The sequence below is a fragment of the Musa acuminata genome, unplaced genomic scaffold (genome assembly GCF_036884655.1).
Source record: "Musa acuminata AAA Group cultivar baxijiao unplaced genomic scaffold, Cavendish_Baxijiao_AAA HiC_scaffold_1082, whole genome shotgun sequence".
Taxonomy (NCBI): Eukaryota; Viridiplantae; Streptophyta; class Magnoliopsida; order Zingiberales; family Musaceae; genus Musa; species Musa acuminata.
In genome coordinates this window covers 127831-148633 of record NW_027021296.1, presented here as the reverse complement: position 1 = coordinate 148633, position 20803 = coordinate 127831, and the positions used below count along the sequence as shown (strand labels likewise).

At 41.5% G+C, this 20803-nt stretch overlaps 3 protein-coding genes and 1 long non-coding RNA gene across 8 annotated transcripts; 1 reads left to right on the top strand and 3 right to left on the bottom strand.

Annotated features, from left to right (window-relative positions):
- The first annotated feature begins 381 nt into the window (after positions 1-381).
- LOC135666310 (uncharacterized) lies at positions 382-3687 on the top strand. Of its 3 annotated transcripts, none has more exons than XR_010509743.1 (4): positions 382-547; positions 1033-1094; positions 2520-2655; positions 3447-3687. It is a non-coding gene; the product is annotated as an uncharacterized LOC135666310 (long non-coding RNA). The 3 variants fall into 3 exon arrangements; XR_010509742.1 differs by having other exon boundaries at positions 3398-3687; XR_010509741.1 differs by having other exon boundaries at positions 2520-3687.
- A 2232-nt stretch (positions 3688-5919) lies between these two features.
- Positions 5920-8932, bottom strand: LOC135666314 (uncharacterized). Of its 2 annotated transcripts, none has more exons than XM_065177919.1 (7): positions 8732-8932; positions 8436-8553; positions 8257-8345; positions 8139-8185; positions 7977-8065; positions 7267-7400; positions 5920-7188 (listed from the first exon to the last, which is right to left on the bottom strand). In XM_065177919.1, exons 1-7 carry the CDS (start codon positions 8828-8830, stop codon positions 6481-6483), a joined length of 1284 nt encoding a protein of 427 aa, XP_065033991.1. In that variant the 5' UTR covers positions 8831-8932; the 3' UTR covers positions 5920-6480. The 2 variants fall into 2 exon arrangements, with proteins under 2 accessions (XP_065033991.1, XP_065033992.1); XM_065177920.1 differs by having other exon boundaries at positions 8142-8185.
- A 1273-nt stretch (positions 8933-10205) lies between these two features.
- Positions 10206-17674, bottom strand: LOC103984270 (transcription elongation factor TFIIS). 2 transcript variants are annotated; one of them, XM_065177918.1, is made up of 6 exons: positions 17296-17674; positions 13487-14538; positions 12565-12829; positions 11824-12074; positions 11048-11656; positions 10206-10966 (listed from the first exon to the last, which is right to left on the bottom strand). In XM_065177918.1, the coding sequence occupies exons 1-2, from the start codon at positions 17452-17454 to the stop codon at positions 13549-13551; spliced, it is 1149 nt and encodes a 382-aa protein (XP_065033990.1). In that variant the 5' UTR covers positions 17455-17674; the 3' UTR covers positions 10206-10966; positions 11048-11656; positions 11824-12074; positions 12565-12829; positions 13487-13548. The 2 variants fall into 2 exon arrangements, with proteins under 2 accessions (XP_065033990.1, XP_018682143.2); XM_018826598.2 differs by having other exon boundaries at positions 12565-12826.
- LOC135666308 (dof zinc finger protein DOF5.7-like) lies at positions 10518-11486 on the bottom strand. The gene has a single exon (XM_065177904.1). It carries the CDS (start codon positions 11484-11486, stop codon positions 10518-10520), a length of 969 nt encoding a protein of 322 aa, XP_065033976.1.
- Positions 17675-20803: the final 3129 nt, after the last annotated feature.

Here is a 20803-nt window from a genome sequence, read left to right as displayed (position 1 = left end):
CAAATGTAATCGGTAGATTGATGAAAATTTACACCATTGTGAATAGATTAATGACCCATATTTAATTCATTTAATCTGCATAATTAACAAATAATGTTCGCCAAATGTCGAGGCGTAGAAAACTAAAGCCCATCAACTAACTTGTGATCCGTACATTCTCAAACGAACGGGCAGGATGACATTTCTTTTCACCGATGCGAACGTGTAGCGGCCAGATGCTGACGGGGCAGGCGAGGAGGTGATCCATTTACCATGGAACCCCTATTCAGCCTTTTATATTATTTTACATTACCCTTTAACAACCCGTAACTAATGTAAATTGGTAAGGCTATTTATGTCTTTACGGTGGAAGCTCTTAGTTATATGTCAATGAAGCAGCGGTCTGTGGCCGCGGAGAAGGGGAGTGCGAAACGGGGAAGAGAAGGCGAGAGAGAAGAAACAAGGCACCCAACGCCCTAATTTCGCTCTCTTCGAAGCCCCTCCTTCCGTCGATCGAGATAAGGAGAGGAGAAGAAGAGGTTGGGGTTGCGTCGGGGATCTCAAAATGGTCAGTTATTATTTCTTCTCTTCCGTCTTTGTGTGTTGTCTAATTCTCTTCCGTCTTTTTCTTGGAGTTCGGGAGTGCTTTTTCTACCCAATTCGCTTCCAATTTCTTTGCTTGCCCTTTCTTTTTGTTTCTTGAAGCAGTAATCTATTCAAACAACGATATGTTCTACCGACCAAGAATATTTCTTCCTCGATCTTTTTTGTTTCTTGACGCCGTATTTTGGTTCTTGGAAATTAATCGAGGGTCATATCATGTGTTCAGCGAAGGATGTATTCTTGGTGGGAATCGTTTTGCTTCTTTCCGAGATTCTTGGCGTTTAATTGGAAATCGGAATTCGTTTTTGAGGTTGAGGTCCTTTATCACCTCTGTGCCAATGGATTACTTTGGTTGCGAGTTTGCAACTGACTCCATAGCGATCTTCAGATTTTGATTAGTTCTCGTTTATCCATAAGTGAACTTTTGTTTATTCTGAGACTTGACAACAGCATAAATTGGGAAGAAGAAATCGAGACAAAGTGCAGCAGTTTATGGCAATTAATGGAACGAGGTATACTTGTTACTTTACTGTGCAGTCTGGTCTTTGATTTCCCTATTAGTGATTTATGTTCAGCTTTCTTTTGGTAATGTTATTCCATTTTTACCTCGGCGCTCTTTCTTTTTTCTTCTCTCGTGGAAAGCCTACTGGAGTGAACTGATCGGATCGGAATCAGCCGAGAAACAATATACATAAAAAAAAGAATAGAATTATAATTTTTTAAATTAAAAATAAAATTAAGAAATTTATAAATCCGTCATTGTATGTTACATAAAATTATAAGCTATGCCTTTAGCTAATTATGTGTTGTATACCAATAGATATACAACTTAACAAATTATTACTTATAATGTACAACTTCAAGTCATAAGGCAGGATATAGCTTTATCTAGTCTGCATCCTTCTATAGTGCAGCCTAAGGTAGAGTTGAAGACCACATTTTCCCATCATAAATTCTCCCTCTTTCTCTTTCTCATATTCTCTCATTCTCTTATTTTTTATTTTCTCCCTTTTAAATCCAGTAATAGCCATGACTTGACTAGTTTTTTATGCTAAATAGACCAGAATTAGCTGAAATTAGTTGATTGATTTGACTGAAAGTCAGATGATTTGAATGAGTTCTAACCGATCTTTCGGGAATTTTTGGTTGATTCAGGATTTTAAGAAAGAACATAACTTCTGAGATTGAAATGGACCAAATTAATAAAATGGCTGAACCTATTCTGGATTGACAAATTTTAACAATTATGAGACTTCAATTTTGGTAACTATGGGAGTTCAATGGCAAAATTTGATCAATGTAGTCCTCTCCGACTTGTTCAGACATTACGGTTTGTTATTGTTCTAGTATTGACAGTACTAGTAGTCAACTGGTCATAGTAGTTCAGAATTCGGATGATCTTTTTGTTGCCTTGTTGACTTAAATACCTATTGGTTGTGATCGAAAAGCAACTAGTCATTAAATTAATATGTAGTTGATCCATGTTCTCTTCTTGTCATAAAAATCCCAACCTGTTTCTTTGTTCTTTAATGAGAAAGGCTATCAATTTGAAGTTTGATATACTTTTCATGTATCTCTATACTCGTAGGAGCATTAACTTTGATGAAATGATGTGTTTCCAAGTTTTAGTGTCTGAGATACAAAGAACAACCATTAGATACCACCTCAAATCACACCTTCTTATCTCAGTGCTATCTTGAGTGCGCATTTCTCTTGTATGGCGGACCTCATGCTGCTTCTAATCTGTGTATTTTGCCTTAGATGGCTACTTTACTTTTAAGTTCTTAGAAAGTAATTAAAAAATGCTGGTATAATTATTTGAACAAAATCAGCATTTCTTTTCTGAGAATTTATAGTTTTACATTCCATGATGTGCTATTCTTTAATGTTTATGCATGTTGCGATGTTTTATAAGCATGATTCTGTTATTTTCACAGTGAAAGAGTTGCTCTTAAGGCATTGAAAGTGAGCAATTGGCATTTAGAGGAGGCTTTTCATATGTTTTATGGCCAACCACATACTAGACAGTTGTTGATTCTAGGCATCTTGAAGAGCTTTATAACAGATATAAAGGCAAGTTCTCCTTGAGTAGTGAGTTCTTTTGTTTTGCTGTCAAATATTTGTCTGCATACTTCCAGTCACTATTCTTTTTTTTTTTTTTACTGCTGAATTTTGGTTCTTCATGGTAGATCCCCATGCACCTGATACCAATCTTAGTTGCATAATCAGTATTGAGACAGATATTTTAAGGATGATATGATTGATATTAACAAAATCTTGAGATTGGATTAACGAGATTGATTGGTTTGATGGAGATAATAACATGAAAAATTAGAAAAATGTAAACAATGTAATAAAAAAAAATTATGATATAAAATTTTATGAAAAGAATACCATAATAAAATATTCCTTTACCTATCATGTTTCCTGTTGTCTATTTTATTTAAAGAATATGAATCTAAGATATAGATGAAAAAAATTACACTGAAAGTATGTAGATTAATTTATTAAAGTTAACTAATATATATAGACGTCAGATTCTAGGATGACCTCAGGCAAGTAATTTCCCATTTGCTTACTTGACCTTAATTGTTGGAATCTTCTTTTCATTGTTTCTTCAGTCTTGTGCTATCATAAATAAACAATCATGCTTTCAGCCTAAATATTATCAAATATGTTAGCATAAAACATTATTCATCAATTGTTCTCTACCTAATATCTAATCCTGCTTAATATTTAATTATATGCTACTAATGCTGCAAGTTACTTGCTTATGTTTGGATTGAGTAAAATAAAATAATTTTGGTTGTGGCAGATCCTTGTGTTGATATGATACTGGTTGATGGTATAACCCTTCTTTGCAGTGATTTGCAAGTAAGATATGGTATAACCCTTCTTTGCAGTGATACCGGTCTATTCTTCCATATTTGCATTATCTTATTATGTCTGAAGTGGTTTTGAGGTGGCAACAAGTGGTGCATTTTCTACTCTATTAGTCTTTGACTAAGTTTTTTGACATATCTGGTGATAGAATCAATTTATGTATTAATAACTATTGCACATTGATTAAAGAAATGTATATTCTGTTCAAAGTGTTTGTTATAAGTGATGGTTGTTATGTTTGACTAACAAAACAAGTTCAAAAGGGTACCTTTGGTATGAATTGACCAGAAAAGATGTTTTAAAGGAGACATTTCAAATTGAACATAATTTGAATGTCACATATGGTTTTTATGTAGTTAACATGTTAAGAGTAATAATACTTTGTAAGGGGGATATTTCATATTTTATCATGTTTCTTCTTTTATGTCTTCTTTTAGCACATTTATGTTCATTTTTTTTCAGTATTTTCCTTTCCTTTTGTTTTCTTATTGGCATAACTGCTGACATACATTTGGTAAGTGCCTTTATGACATGACAGCACCTTTAATTTCCAATGTGATATCTCTGAAGTAACACGTGTTGCTACATAAATTTTTTGGTGGACATTCCCAGTTACAATAGTAATGTATTCAATTTCCGAAAAGCTACAACATTGTTTTTCTTTTTCCATTGTTCTTTGACGGATGTCCTTTAAGGTAAGTTTAATTACTCTTAATGACTTGTGATAAGTTGATTTGCTCAAAGTGAGGTACATTTGTGTAGGTATAGGTAACTTTGGTTTTTTAAGAGTTTCAAGGTTTTGAAGCTTCATTAGCAAAGTTCTGAATAACAGTATGGGTAATTTTGAATTTTATAGACCTAGTAACTGTTTTTTGAGTTGTTTTAGTGGGGGCAAGAAACGAGAATTCAAAAGTTGTGATGAATGTTTGGTGAGTTTTGGACTAGAATGCTGTCTTGTGTTGCAATCCTACATATTTGTATCTTGTCTTTTCTTCCTCTTACTCTGTTATGTTAACTGCTTTCTTCTAGTCTAATAAATTAATGACTACTTGACTATGCTGATCAGCTAAGTGTGTTGTTTACTGAAGAAGCATTTTTTACATTAAACTAATTTCAAGGTGGTATGTGATTTTGGCTTCAGTTGGTTGTATCTTTCTTTCAAGGTGGTGTGTGAATTTTCTCGGCAAGAATTCATCATCGGTTGATTGCAATCACTTGGGTAATCTTCTTCAACCCCACAATTTTGCTTATTCTCTCTCATTTTACGAGTGGTTCAGGGGATGTTGGAAAGGTCAGAGTTTGTGCCGGATATATACAATTGAGAGAACTAATAAAAGATGAACGTGAGCGAGCGTTTCATATCCCATTTCACTATATTCTTGAAAGTAATGAAGTAATGAAATATGGAGGAGGAGGATTCGAATTCAAAAACTCGAAAGTAATGAAGTAATGAAATATGGAGGAGGATTCGAACTCGCTAAGAAAACTCGTCACATCCATACAAGGAACCAGAGAGAAAACCGTCAAGAACTCATCGAACGAAGATGGGAAATCCTCGGGGAAGAAGAGCACACTCAAGAACCCAAGAATGAAAGTAGGCGGACCGAAGAATCCTCACCTCGAGGAACAGATTAGAGCATGCTTAGTTCACCGATCTCGACGCCCAGGACCTCGTAGAGAAACCGATTCGTGCCCGTCGAAGAGCCAAGAGGAACATTAAAGATAATGCTCAAGAACTCATCAAGAACCCTTGCCACATCCAAAAAAGCGACGAGAGTAACTTCCTCGACGAACAAAACCCGTTCAAGAGCCGATCGAGAACCAATCCGTCTCCAGAAAAGAACCAAGAAGGAAAACTCGATAACATCGGACCGAGAGGGGGGAATCGTCAGAGAAGAAAAGCACGCTCAAGAACTCATCAAGCGTCGGAAGGGATCGAAGAGAACAAGAGAAAGAGGGCAGAAAGGAAGAAACCGATCCTCGAACGAGAGATTCTTGGCAGAAGAAGCCCGAAACATTCACCGATCCAGCAAAGAACCCATCGAGAAACTCGGATCGCTGACGGTCGACGAAGATACGCCTAAACGAGGGGAAGAGAGGCTGAGCGACGTGAGCGGAGTCGTTGGGCGGGTTACAGGAACAGTTGTAGTCTTAACGCTATTGGGCCGGGTTTGATGTGCTTGAACCCAGTCGCGGCTCATAACGAATCAAAGGCTTAACTGGTTCAGTCAACTCAAATTGGACCGGGCAAGTTCTGAGCCAGGCCAGGATCGACCGGACGAATTAGATACAATCAACAATGTTAATGTGTACATTCCAATTCCAATTGGCTGATACGTAATGTGGCTTATATATCTTTGATTGACATCAGACGATTAAGATGTGTGCACAGTTAGTAGATCAGGATTGTCCCGTAGTAATTTTCGTGACATATGACGGTACACATACGAGAGCTGAAACGAAAAATAGGTCCCCCTTCTTTTGGATGCCGGTGTCAGCCTTACAGTAGAATACCTCGAGAAGTAGGCGACGAGGGAGAACGCCAAGAATAGCTGTCGCTACAATCTTCTTCCACGCACTGTGACTCCCCTGACTTCCGACCTTCTTTTTGACTTCCAAACATGGAAGACTGACGGACAACTCAAAGATCCAAGGACAACCACAATAGACAGCGACACACATTCCCATTTCTTGGCATCGGTAGCCTCTCCTCCTGCCTGAAACCGAGGCGAGATGAAGACATGGTTTGAACTTGATGCCGTTGTTGTCGAACAGCCACTGAGATGCGGTGTGGAATCACTGACCACCGTGGCGACCACGGCATTGCCGTCTTTCGCGCCACCGCACGAAGCACACCGACCTCGTCCTTCGGAAGCCCTCCGAGGCACGCCGTTTTGGCACACCGCCAACACTACCCGGCATTCTTGCGGTCTGAATGAGTCATGCAAGTGCATGGGAAACCGATTTTTATTCTTGATATCATAGAGTTGCTTATTTTGATCCGGTTTAGGAGTGTTAATGCCGGTGTTGCGAGCTGGGAACGGGAAAAGATTGGATCTTGTTGCGCCTTTTGTTGGGTTGATCGTGGAGGGAGACGATGGAGACGAGGCCGCCGTGGGGCGGCCGCATCTTGGCACGGTACGCTGTCTCGTCGTACGGCCGCCGGTAGAACCTCAGGAACGGCAGGAACGACTCCCTCTCCCTCTCCACTCGGCTGAGCTGCCTCTCCTTCTTGAACGAGAAGAGCGTCGCAGGGGACTGCAGGAAGGACGGCATCGGCGTCCTCGGATGCTGCTGCTGCGGCGGTGGTCTGGTTGGCGCGGCCGACGATGGAGTGGACGGTATGCTCCGGGTGATGGCCGCACCGGCGCTGATGCCGACGCGGGGCGTGGACCGCGCGGCTGGGGAGGCAAAGGAGAAAGACCGGGCGCTGAGCGGGGAGGCGCCGATGAGGGAGGGACTGGCGGTGGGCACCACGACGCTGCTGGTGGTGGTCGTGCTCAGGTACCACGGCTTGAGCGAGTTGAGGTGGGAGACGGTGACGGAGAACCGTGACGACGTGGAGCCGCCGACTTTGGCGGCTGAAGCGGCGGCGGACGGGTGGAAACGGAGGGAGGTCGTCCTCGGGTGCGACGCCAAGGCGGCGTCCTCGAGCGAGTCCTCGAAGTCCAGCGACGACACCACCGCCGTCACCGCCGAAAGGTCGATGAACGGCCGGACGCCCTGCACGGCCCACCGCCATCACAATGCACCCAAAACAACATCAATCGACTCGTAATCATCCAACAACACCACACACACCTTCCAAAGACACGAAAAGAGGGAGGGGGGATCGATCACGAAAGCCTTGTGGAGCCGCCCCGGGTAGTAGTCCGAGATAATCTTCAGCGTACCCGCGAACAAGTTGAGGAAAGCCTTCGGGGACCTAAAAAAGCCTGCAACAAACAAGAACACACTGTAGCTGAGCAACCAGCAGTTCTCAGAACAGAACAAATCGATCTCTCAGTTCCTTCTTCTTCCATGTCTCCGACAAAGTCCTTTTACTCAATTTGAAACATCGAAGCGGGAAACAGGGGATTCAAACGACGCAAGCATACTGCAACTCTGAGTTTGAGACTGGGTGAGAGAGGAGGAAGAAAGGTGGGGGACCTCAGAGACGTAGGGAATCTCTGCTGCAATGGACATGCGACTACGGTGAGGCTTGGGAGACCGGGCTCTGTTGTGGTCTGCAACAGTGGACAGTAGCCACTGACTAAAAACACTGAGACCACACTCACCCAATGCTTTGTTTGCACTTGCATAAACAAAGATTTAGTTTGAATCTTGTCATCATCCTCTGGCTTAGACATGTTTTGTTTGTACCTTTATTAGAACAGACGAGAGATTCAAAAAGGCTATGAATCATGTTTGCTGCAAAAAGCTTTTAGAATTATGTGCAGCGAAGGAGCGCAGTGTTGACTAACTTATCACGGAGAAGGGAGGAGTCAAAGTTGCACTGTTTATTAGCTTACTGGCATCGAAGAGAAGCACCAACTGATCTACGAATCTGGCCATGGTTGAGATGGCCACTTCCAGAGTGAACACCAACAAGCGGACAAATCTGCAAGCACAAGATGTAAGAAAACGACGACGACGACAAAATTGTGCAACAAGGAAGGGGAGCCGATCATTACGACTTGTGAGAACGAAGTTTGAGGTCGTCCTGCTTGATGCGGAAGACCTGCAGCGATGGTACGTTGGTCAGCAGAAGAAGAGTAGGTAGATGGTGGTGGTGGGGGGGGGAGACTGTACCAAGACTGGTCTGGCCTCGTCGTCGTGACCTGCCACATACGCCATACCGTCGCCCAGCTCCGCAGAGAACTCGTCCGCTAGCAAAAGCTCTGTGGGGTTTTGGGGTTTCAGAGAGGACAACAGTAGCTAGTTAGGCAGATGAACAACATTGCGGCATCGAGAGATCAACGAGATCCTACCTGTTCCGATGCTCTCCCTCCACGAGAGGACGGTCCTAAGATGCTTGGCCGCCTTCTTCACGCTATCTCCCTTACCTCGCAGGAACCGATCCACGCACGCGTCGCTACAGAACCTCTCCTGTCATCGACCCACACCGAACAAGCTTCACACTGTTCATGATTCATGAAACCAAACAAAGCAACACTCCCACACAGCATCTCACACCATCCTTATCTCTACTTGGACGAAGAATAGATAGATAGATAGATAGAGAGAGAGAGAGAGAGAGAGAGCAAAATGTGTCCAAACCCCGCACCTGTTCCGCTGTGAGAGGAGCTTGTTTCTTGAGGGCCCTGAGAACCTCCTCCACTCGCGCTCTAGCCTTAGGCTCTTTCCGCTCTGTGGATCCCATCATCACAGTAGCTCAACTCGAAGCCGCGACAAGAAGGAGATCAATCTACGACTATTGCACCGAGGAGAGAAGCTGAGGAGACGAGAGAGAGAGAAGGAAAGCCAACAAAGCAGAGAATAGTTGCTTAGCGTGTGAGGCGAAGCGTAAGCGGTATTTATAATGGATGACCACCGTTACGTTACGAGTTATAAACCGGTCCCGCTTAATATATCGGAAAGACGATACCTTCGATTTCGTAGATGACGGTATTGTCCGATGTCATATCGTAGACTTTACGTGTGTCAATGTTACATTCGTATGATTATTAGGTGTATTTAGACATTATCGAAGAAGAGATATTAGAAATCTCTGTAAGATTCTTTTGGCACAGTGGAGTCACGAGTTGTTCACTGTGATACGTTTAGACTACTACTGCTTACGCTTAGCGGCGCAGGCGAATCCCATCATCGCATTCCATCGAACACCTCGTGGAGGGACGCGGGTGCGGAGGCGGGAATCTCTCGCCACGCCTATGGCTACAAACGCATCAAACGCCCGGTAAAAGCCAACCGTGTGGAGTTAATGGTGTGGGAGTTTGGACTCTGCGGGGTGACTCTTCCTGGTGTCGTTTTCGAAAGGGGAGAGAAGAGGCTTCTTGGCGTCCTCCCCGGCGAGTGCGGAAGCGAGGGGTTGCTGGGGAGAGGACGAGCGCCAACTTTTCCCCATGGCCATTATTCTGCTGCAGCTCGCCCTGGCTTCATCTCGGTGGTGGCTTGTGCCCCCGCTTGGGAGTCTGTAAACGAGGCGAGTCGATGTTTTTGGAAGGCGCCGAGCGTTTCTGCGCCGAACACCTGGCTGCAAATCCGGTCGAACGTCGCGTCTGCTTCGACGCGACGGAGGAGATGCTTCCACTAGTGTTTCGGAGCATGTGCCTCGTGTGCTCCGCTCGCAAGGAACAATGTCGAATGGGGAGGTCGGTGGCGAAGGAGACGGAAGTGGAAAGAAGCAAGTCGCCTCGGCCGCCGCCGTGAACCGTCGCCGTCCGCAGCATCCCGCCGTCGTTAGCGAGCAATGGATGGATGGAAAAAACAACGTAATTCGAAAATATAGCCTAATGATACGTCAAATATGTGACTAATAATGAATGCATTTAGCTTTTCTAGGAACGAGAACAATATGGTGTTTACTTAAAGACGAAGCGAGACTTTGAGGGGAACAGTAAGCATAAGTCAACGATAGCAAAGAATATAAATGGGCCAAAGCGGACCTCCAATTAGAGATTGATGTTGGCGTAATGGGCTGGGCCGGATCAAACTCTAAACACATTTTAGTCCTGTTGCTTGACGTCAGAACCAATTCAAGAATCATTGAGGCTTGAGTTCCTGAAAGATACCCCATAGAAAGAAAGAGAAGCTCAAGATTAACTGAGAGTATGTTCATTTACATGTTTTATAAGAACTCGAACACATCACTATGAGAATTTGCAGAAATTATGATCAGAAGCAGCTGATAAACACATAAATATATATACACTCTTTCAGCAAGAGAAAGAAAGTAGGAAGTTGAAATGACTGCCAGGAGAAGATTGCAACATCATTCCATCCTTCACACTCCCCAGACTGCTTAACTGCAAACGATTACGGAAAGGAGCAGCAGTGAACTGGAGAGATCACATCTGTCATACTACCTCTTCCATTGGCCTTCTTCTTTCCTAAGGCAGTGTGGAGAACTGTGGCGTCTCATTCCATGCTGAGGTTCCACCCCAATAGCTCATGTTATTGACGTTGGTGACACTCTTGGCGCTCTCGTTGATGTTGTTGCTGATGGTGTTGCAAGGCATACTGCTGTTTGAAGTCGGCATGGTGTAAGAACTGTCCGGGAACCATGCTGGTGAACTATCAGCCCCAGCGCCAACACAAAGATTTCTGGATCCATTAACCTCACAAGCTTCGGCTCCGGCTCTGCCTGCAATATCAGAAGATTTGAGCGTCTGTTGGTTCTCCAGTGGACGAGGTGAGAGTCCGGTGAACATGGAGAGTCCCTGCTGCTGAAGCTTCCAATGGAGGTCCTGGCTGATGGAGCTCAGGGGCTCGATGGAGGATACGCTGATGCCGTTCACAGCAGAGGATATAGAAGTACCACCGACCTCACCATACACACCTGCAGCAGCAGGGACTGGGTAATCGAAGCCCACTGGAGGAGGAAGAGCAGCAGTAGTACAAGAAGAAGAGAACGTTGTACTGCGTGAGATGTCGACAAAGTTGATGCACTGGTTGCTGCAGCTGAAAGCCCCAGATGCAGGTGGAGCATGCAGACGTATGTGGAAGTCCATGGCCACAGAAGACGGTACTCCATCGAGAAACCTGAGGCCGCTGCCTGTTTCGGCGAGTCCACGGACGGGATCCACCGGAAGGCGGGACGCCGACGAGGACTTGGACTTCTTGCTCTTGCGGGAGCCGCCACCCATGGGCACGTTCCGGAGCGCGCCACCTATGGTCCAATACCGGCGGCAGGTCTTGCAGAAGTGTCTCGGCTGGGACAAGCTATAGTTGTTGTAGTAGCAGAACTTGGTGTTGGGGGAGTGGCATCGCGGGCACTTGAGGCCTTCCTCTCGCGGACGCAATGCTATGGTGGTGGCAGTCCTCTTCCGGCCTCCGCAGCTTTGCAGCTCATCATCCATGATCGTCTTCAAGGAAAGAAGCAGCCCTCGGAGATATATAAGGAAGAGGAGGTTGGATGGTTTCGTTAGAAAGCCCTGTTCAGTAGCTTCGTGCATGCATGGAGGTCATCTGCTCGATGCTTGCGACTGTCATCAAGTGGGGGAAAGGAGAACTGGTCATGCAAGTAGATCTGCAGATGATGAACGGGAGTTGGTGAGATGAATACACACTCTTTATTGAGATCCAAAAGCAGGAGAAGTAGGAGAAGAGACAAGATCTGAGCTGAAAAAAGTGCAAGCACATACTAGGAAGAGAAGCTAAGGTGAGGGACTAAGGAGAGAAAGATTGGAGACACACCTGACACCCAATAAGTGTGGATAGGCCTGTTTGTGATGGTCTGCAGTCGATGTGTATGGATCCATGAATGCATCGAGACACATCTTTCACCCAATAAAATGACAGACCTAATCTACAACTTTACCGCTTGCCCTCCAACAAAAGTTAAGCCTAACCTATCTTTTCCTCTTCATGCACTCGCAATGGAGGAGCCAAAAAGGAGAAGCAGACTGATGCACGAAGAGGCGAGCAACGTCAGTCGAACACCATGCCTGCATGGGCGAATGCCAATAAATAAAGCGCTTGTCAGGCTTGATAAAGGTGGAGTTCTGACTACTGGCCGGCCACAGCCAACCCTCAGCCTGCTTCGTCCTCGGCGGACAGAAGCCTTTGTCTCCACACACACATACACACCTCTTCTGCAGAACTCGCGTTCCACAACACATTCCATTAGACATGGAGCACTCTCCTTCTGTCTTCCTCACTATATATGCATGTCAGTGACGTACGACCAAACCTTGCCTCTTAAAATGCTTCTCCATCCTCTCTTTTCCTTTGGGGATTTAATGGAGAGACTATAGGAAGCAAAGGTGGGCAGGCTAGTAAGGGGTAGGGCCCCTCTTCGTTAGCTCTCAATACAAGGAGGGGATACCTTCATGTGCATCACCCCACACCACCTTCCCTCAGCTGACGAGCAGTGACGGAGGCTCTGCCACTCGACAGCAGGGGCTGCTGTGGCTCGTTTCAGATATGACAGCGTACCTGATTCAATCAACGGGGCCATCAGCATCGATTGGATCGCCCGGAATGGCAAAACGCAATGGTTGGAGGGTTCTGGGAAGAGCAGCAGCTCCCACCGACGAGCTTCCAGTTGCCATAGATGCGAGGCACGAGGGGGAAGAAGATTTAATGCAGGGATGGACGCTCGCCCGGAGTTCTACAGCCACCGGTCACCACGAAGCGTGGCTCGTGAACGCACCAGTCCTTCTCAAGCTCGACGAGTTAAGAGAAGCTTCGTATGATACTGCTGCAAAGAAAAGAGAAGCTTCCGCCATTAATATCTTGTAGATATAAATGCAGGTCTGGCTGTGCAACTTGGTCACGCAGAATTAAGAATGGAATTAACTGATGGAATCCAATTAAGGTTGATTTCGATTGTTTCCTCTGGGAGACAACAATATTAATCAACTGAGAATAGTTCTGTAGCCTGACATTTCCTCAGTGTAGTTGTTTGTTTCATGTCTCTCTATACTGTATCTCTGCTGCTGTATTTTTGGTGGGAGTCTCATGGTGAAACTTCAGTTGATCAGGCTTGATCAAGCAGTAACTAGTTTGATAAAAAAATGAGATAAAGAGCCTAAATCCATTAAGATTTGTAACTCCATTTGATAGGACAAACCAATTTATGATGTTAAATTAGCATTAATTGAAAGATTGGAAGAGGTATATAGTCCAACATAGGTGCCATTTATCCATCAGGGAAACAACAATGCCCCCATAGTGCATACACCAGACAAACAACTGTTAAATCCTGTTCTACATCCTGATGCTTAACTCAGATATGATGATGCATGAATTCCACAATTTGAATGCAATATGGGCAGCGAATAGCAAAATGAAGAAACGAGATGAAAACTGAAGGTGCTAATAAAACCAAATGTTAATGGGAGTTCAAAGGAAATACCCTCAAATACGACAGAAGACAGGATCTATGGTCTTCAGCGATCATTCTGCTGCGTTTTGCACTCAACAGAACTTCCAGTGGTTGTTGCAGTTCACGCAAGTAACAAATGTGGTCATCGGTTCATCCGCGCTTCGGGTTTGCATCTGATAGTAAGTAGTCTTTCTCTGTCCACATCGGCCACATTTAAACTGATCGGTTGTGGCTTTAGGAGGCCCTCCCCGCTCACACTCGAACAAGGCCTTCTCTTTGATCTGCTCATTTGAAAGTTTCCTCTTGTCACTGGCCATCTCTTCAGGAGTCATGATGATGAGTTTCTCAGGCTTCACCTCTCCAAGGAGAACTCTTCTTCGAAGATCTGTGTTGTTGCCATCCTTCAAGTTGAACATTATGGACCTGTATTTAAGCTTTTGAGAACCATTGGAACGGCCTAGTTTCTCAAACATCACAGACTCCACCATGACAGCAACTCGGATGGGATCGCATGCATCCACTTCATCCGAGATATTTCTCACTTCATCTCTTTCGTCTTCGTTGGTCTCGCTAGAAACTTTAGAGAAAGCCTCAGCTAGAAGTTCTCGAACTTTGTCTCGCATAGGATCATTACATTTGATCATTGTTGTCAGCCTAGGAGGACCGGCTGATGACTTCTTTGTAGCAGCAGCTTGGTGATCTCCCTTGGTTATCCTCACAGCATTGACAGAATGAACTACAGATTCATTGCCGCCATTCTTCTCAGTCTTGTCTCTTTCTGACTTTGCAATCTCAGCATTCATACCCCGCTCCCTATCTTTCTTAACAAACTTGGAACTTTCTGAAGTTGAAATCACATCCATGGTGACAGGCCCAGCCCTTGAAGTCTTGTCAACCTTGACACCCTCTGGTCTCTCAGATTTAATATTTTTCACCAATTTTTTATTTTCAGAACCTCCATTTTTCTTAGAATTTGAAGTCTCCTGAATAACTACGTTTTTCCAGAATTCTAACAAGGCAGAAGCCTCAACTTGAATCTTTGAATGATGATTTTTTGTGAGATAGCGAAGTCGTTTGCCTACCTGGAAAAAGGAAAGCACGTCTAAGTTCCAACAGAAAAAAAAGGCAAATCAGACAAATTTTGCACGAAAGAACTTTGAAAGGATCACTCAAAAAATAAGAAAAATGTATAAACATAATCCTGTGATGTTGAAACAAAAGTTTGGAATTTTCACAAAAGGAGAAATAAGGTGGCAACAGGATTTATTTAAATGACGAAGCATATAATGAAACTCTTCTATATTCCAAACTTCTGAACTTTGGTTTCAAAAAGCTACATTCAAGATACTAATGGGAGACACGAAGATGTAAAATAGCAAGATATATGCATGCCAATATTTGCGATTGTGATCAAATAAAATTGGTAATTGACTGGTCCAATTCAGATTGCATGATATGTGTGAAAAAACATTTCAATAATCTGAAGATCAAGATGTCCCTATGATACATTCTTAGCGATGCAAATGAAATTAGAGACTCAGTTCAAACTTCCATAAAAAATTTCTGAAACTCAAAGCATCTGACAGAACATCATGAAGTTGTAGCATATCCATGAATCAAAGTGATAAATTATGTGATACCAGAATGGAAATGGCAAGTGAAAATCTACTTCCACTGGAAAACTAATTTTTCTTTCAACATTCGAGTTCCAGAGACATCACTGTTAACCAGAAAGTACCCAGAATATTGCCCCAAAATAAGTAGTTATTAGCAAATCAGATTTTTTAAAATATTCCACAGAGTGATCTTTGCACAAAGAGTGATATTATGTGTAGTTGTGTACTATAAATAAGACAATTTTCTTCTCCCTTTCAGGATTCTATGCTATGGTGCATGAAGCTATAAAGATAAATAAGATGCCCTTTTTACCAATGGTTCCATAATCCATGAGTGGTGGTGTTAGGCCTTTATCCTTATGGCGTTCATTTGTAAGTCATAGTGAGTATGGTATTTATCCTTTTATTTTCTTTTATCTAGATCATTTAATATCTTCTTTCTTTATCTTCCACAAATATCAAATCTTGAAAGAAAAGGAAAAAATGTTTTCTTTTCCCAAGAGCCACCTTCATAAAATTGTCCTAGATTAGGCAGTTAATGATTGGTTGTTATAGCACAAAGGCACTGTAAGTTCTACTAACAAAGCCAGAGATCAACCCAAGAATCCAATTACAATTTGATGATATCAACATTCTAAATATTGGTACCAGGAACTATAGTGGATTTCATACCCATATCACAATTTATAATTGGAATTAAGCAAAAAAGATGATGTTAAAATGAATAATGAAAGAAAACCCAAAAGGGATTGAAGATATAGAAAAAAGGAAGAAAATACCATCCAATATGGATGGTTAAATATTACATTTTACAGAACTTTTTTTTTTATATTTCAAATAGTAGAGGGCTAAAATATGCGAAAACAACTGTACTTAGTCTCAGTTCTCCATCTCCTAGTCCATGTTGTGCTCTCTGTCTCTCCCACTCTATTTTTCCATCTCTTTCTCTTGTACCTTGAAATGAGCAATAACATGATGATAAATGGCACCCAATATGGTGGCCAAAGACAGCGGATGTGCGACCAACATTTGATGTTAGGTTGATGTTTTGTTAACTACAAGTGGAACCGCATCCCACAAGAAAGCTTATCTAGTTTATGTGTTACTTCCTGAAGGAAAAACTACCTACATGCCAACCAGAAAACAAACAATTAGCATCTATGCAACTTTAAAATCCCTACCACAAATTGGTTCTTATATGTTGCATTGTCAAATGTCCACTTCTCATTGAACTTGTTATATAATATATTCGTTAAATAGGAACTAACTGGAAAGATATTGTGAATCAATTTGGCATGAATGAAAGTCTTGTTCCACGTGGATGCGACAATTGTTCAACTGCTGCCATTATACAGGAACATTTTTATCCTTTTCTTTTCTTGTTGTTGCTATCTTCTACTTATACTTGTTTCTTAGACCATAAATTTCTTATATTTTTTGACACACTTATAGTTCATGTGCTCGTTGGTAATTGGTTCTTATATGTTGCATTGTCAAATGTCCACTTCTCATTGAACTTGTTATATAATATATTCGTTAAATAGGAACTAACTGGAAAGATATTGTGAATCAATTTGGCATGAATGAAAGTCTTGTTCCACGTGGATGCGACAATTGTTCAACTGCTGCCATTATACAGGAACATTTTTATCCTTTTCTTTTCTTGTTGTTGCTATCTTCTACTTATACTTGTTTCTTAGACCATAAATTTCTTATATTTTTTGACACACTTATAGTTCATGTGCTCGTTGGTAATTTAGTTTTAGTTATAAGCTAACTTTGTATATTCTACTCAGTGCCTAAAAGACATAATGGTTCCCAGACAAGCAATGAATCAGAAAACACATACCAAAAGAAGATTAATATAATAAGGCAAGAGATTGCAGCAATAGAAGAATACAATTCAGTAAATTAATAACTTTTTTTTCCACCATAAATGATGGCCAAAAACCAAGCAGTTTGCATCATCTGCAACAAAAGAAAATAAAAGAAAAGAAGAGAAGACTAGTCCTTTTTGTGAAATAATTTCATCAAGCATCGCAATACAACTCTGACCAAACAACGGCAATGGCTAACATCAGCATCAAAAACATGAGAAAGATATCAATTTTCCTCGACTAAAAACAAGATCACACCATACTGATAATCCAAAGAGCCAACATAAATAAAATCTTTCAAAGAAGCGTAAAAGTAAGATGAAGAAACATGATAAGAATACATCACCTGGGTTTCCACCAGATCCTGCGTCGTGACGGGCAGACTCCTCAACCGCTTCAGCGCGTCCAGGCACCGATCCACCTCGGGCGACCCGCCTCCGGCCTCCGCCGCCACGTCGGCGGCCTTCTTCGCGGCCTCAAAGGTCTCGAGCATCTCTTTGTCCATGGATTTTTCCCCCACGCCCAAAAAAATTCAAACAACGAAGGGAGGAAACGACCTACCAAAGGACGGTTACTTTGGTAAAGATAAGCCGAAGGATGGGGAGATCGGCAGATCGGGATGGCAATCCCTCGAAATCGCTCCGCCTTGGCGAGTTCGCTCGCAGGTGGGAAAGATTTGGGGGTTGAACGAAAGCGAAAGCGAGCGCACGCTCATTTGGAAGCCGATAAAGAGATCGCGGCGTATACCTTTCGGAATTGGGGTATACAACGGACGGATTACGTGATGACACGTGTATCCCCTGCATCTCGTGATGAACTTTTGTGGAAGATGATAGCGTGATACGAAACGGTAGGAGCTTTCCTACCGAGCGTCAGTCACCTGCAACAAGTACCAGCATCACGATTGGACGAAAGATGTGGAAACAGCGGGTCCCGCTCCAGGTCTTTGCTGCACCAATCAAAACGCAGGTAATCGGTTACGTAGTCCTCAAACAGTTCACGAGTAGATAATATATAGTTATATTAACTTTATCCCAAAAATTTTGAAGATATTTATGCACTAAATTGGTAAGAATTTTGACTGCTTCGATCTTTTTATGGTAAGTAATTTACTTGCAAACATTTGTGCATACAAAAAAAAAATCATATGTCGTTTTGGGTTGACGATTGATTATATTATTATTATTATTATTATTATTATTATTATTATTATTATTATTATTATTATTATTATTATGGGGTACCCAATAAGATCTCTTTAATATTTTAGTTAGTTCCTAAATGAATAGTAAGATTTCGAGTAAATATTTTAATATCTAATATTCAATAATAATAAAATATAAAATATTTGATTGATTATTAGAGAAAAATAAATAGTATCATGGCAAGACTAGTAGTAAAAGACGAATATTTTAGGAGAAGATCCTCTCAACAAAGGTATTTAAATTCAACTTTAATATACAACATATTCGATATTTTAGTTTGTAAATTTACTCGTAATATATAGTGATTTGGTATTTTTGGAAAATGAATGCAAAATTGTAAAAAAATTCTATGTTAAAGAAAGAAACACCGAGAATTAATATTATGCTATTGTATAAATAATTCATATATTTTTAGTTTTGATGGAAAAAGTGTTAGAAAATATTAGTGTTTATAGGGTTTCTCTTTAGTAATTATGGAAAGATAAAGACAATTCTTTGTTGTATTTAATTCTCGTAATTATGGATTAAAATTAAAATTGACATCACGACGACGAGTGGAGTAAAGATTAGAAGCTCAGAAAACACACTCGATATATAAGTTAACAATGCAACGTGCCATGGTTGGTGCCGGCGATAAGACACGAGTTGTCGACGTAGAGGGCTCGTACCGACACTCGTTCCTGAAGCGACGGTCAAGGCGATGACAACAAAGCACGAGATAACGATGGGGTCATCCAATAATCCATTTTGTACTGTGCCGACACAGACCCTGACGTCACGACCTCGTGCCGTCATTCCTGTCCCAAGTCGTGACCTCAGCAGTCCTTGGCGTTCATGAGCTCATCGTTCTGGAATGGAATCAATGCGAGTAAGTATCGTTGGCGACATTAAACGCAAAGAAATGCTAAATGGAAACAGAAGGAGGAGAGGAGCTTTGATGTTAGTTTCCATGCACTAAGAATAAATCCCACCCACTGTGGATTTTGTAGGTCATCGGTCAATCCTACGAAGGATCTCACATCAGTGTTTGGTGAGATCACCACATCAGAGAGGAGTAGTACATCGGCATTGAAGTCGTAGGTGATAGAAAGGCCGACGAGACTGTTTGCCGTCGATAAGAGCATAATTAAGAGGCATTTGAATCCTCTTTTGTCTGCCTGTTTAGTGTGTTAAGCTTTGGTGACGGCAAGAGGAACGAGAACAGTGTGGTCAAAAGCAGTCACGAGCTTAGGTGAGCATTAAAGCAGGTGGTTGTCTAATGGTAACATCTTAGATGCTTCTAAATTTTCCAACGCTTAATCTAAAAAAGAAAAAGAAAAAAAATGTGGGGGAGGCGAAGTTGATAGATGATAAAAGCCTTTTGTTTTATTTCATCTTCTTTAAGATTTTTTTAAGACTGATGACGATGGATCAGTTTTTGTGATTGTTCCAGAAGAAATGAAACAAAAGATAGGGTAGAACTAGGATATTTATTGGATCGAACTGTCTTACGATGTTCTGAACTCAAGTCATGTACCATTCCTAACCGTTAATAAATAGAGTCCGATAAGCATAGTTAGAACTATATGCATATGGATTCTGTCACATTCTTCTACCCTTTCCTGGGAGTCGATGACTACACTTATTTTTTAATACAAATAGCTATAAGTTTTGACTTTTTACTGATCGATTGCGTAAGGCCCGCGATAGCAATGGAATCGGGGAATCCAATACCTCTTGATCGTGAATATCTGAATAAAACGAATCGACCTACGATTTCTTATAATTTTCTATAACTGCTTGAGCATGCTGCATGATTCATCTTTTTCTTGTCTATTTGTTTAGGAAAATAAACTATTTTTTTTTATTTTTCTCGAGAAGCATCCTTGATTTTTAGAATTTCTAAATAATATATTTTTCTTAATACTTAGATTTTTTTTTATTAGTTTATTGGTGAATCGGTTCCATTAACATGTTTTTATACTATATTATTATATTTACAGTGATACTAGAAAAACACTAAAACGTAATATAAAAATATGATGTTTGTAATATTTTTTTAGTATAAAAATATTATAACACAATTTTTTATTTTCAAAAATATTATAAGAAATATATATTATGTTATAGTGTTTTTCTAGTATTATCAAAGACATATTATATAGTGTAAAAATATTATAGCTGGTTCACAATATGGATCAGTCCACAAGGAAAAAAAATGAGAAATAGATTAAAAAATACATAGGTGATTGATAATATTTAAGATATTAAAAAAAATACTGTATGAAAAATTTAGAAATCGAAGGTAATTTTCCAAAAATAAAAAAAAAAAAGATTAGCTTTTCTTTATTGGATTCGCCTTTATCTGTTATGTTGTAGAGAAGAGTTTTGGACACAGCCTCTCTCTCTCTCTCTCTCTCTCTCTCTCTCTCTCTCTCTCCATCTTCAATACTAGTGGGTGGCATTAAATAGCAGATATGAAGTCTCAACACATAGTGGCTTTCTCGGAGACTCTTCATCTCATGATCCCCTTCATGTTTATGTATGCAGCACATGATGGCCATGTTTATGTCCTTATCCGTCTCCTGCAACTTCGTCGCAGACGCATCTGATGGGCAAGTTCAGATAGAGAAGCGTCGTCATTCTCAGAGATGACTGCACCTTCTTACT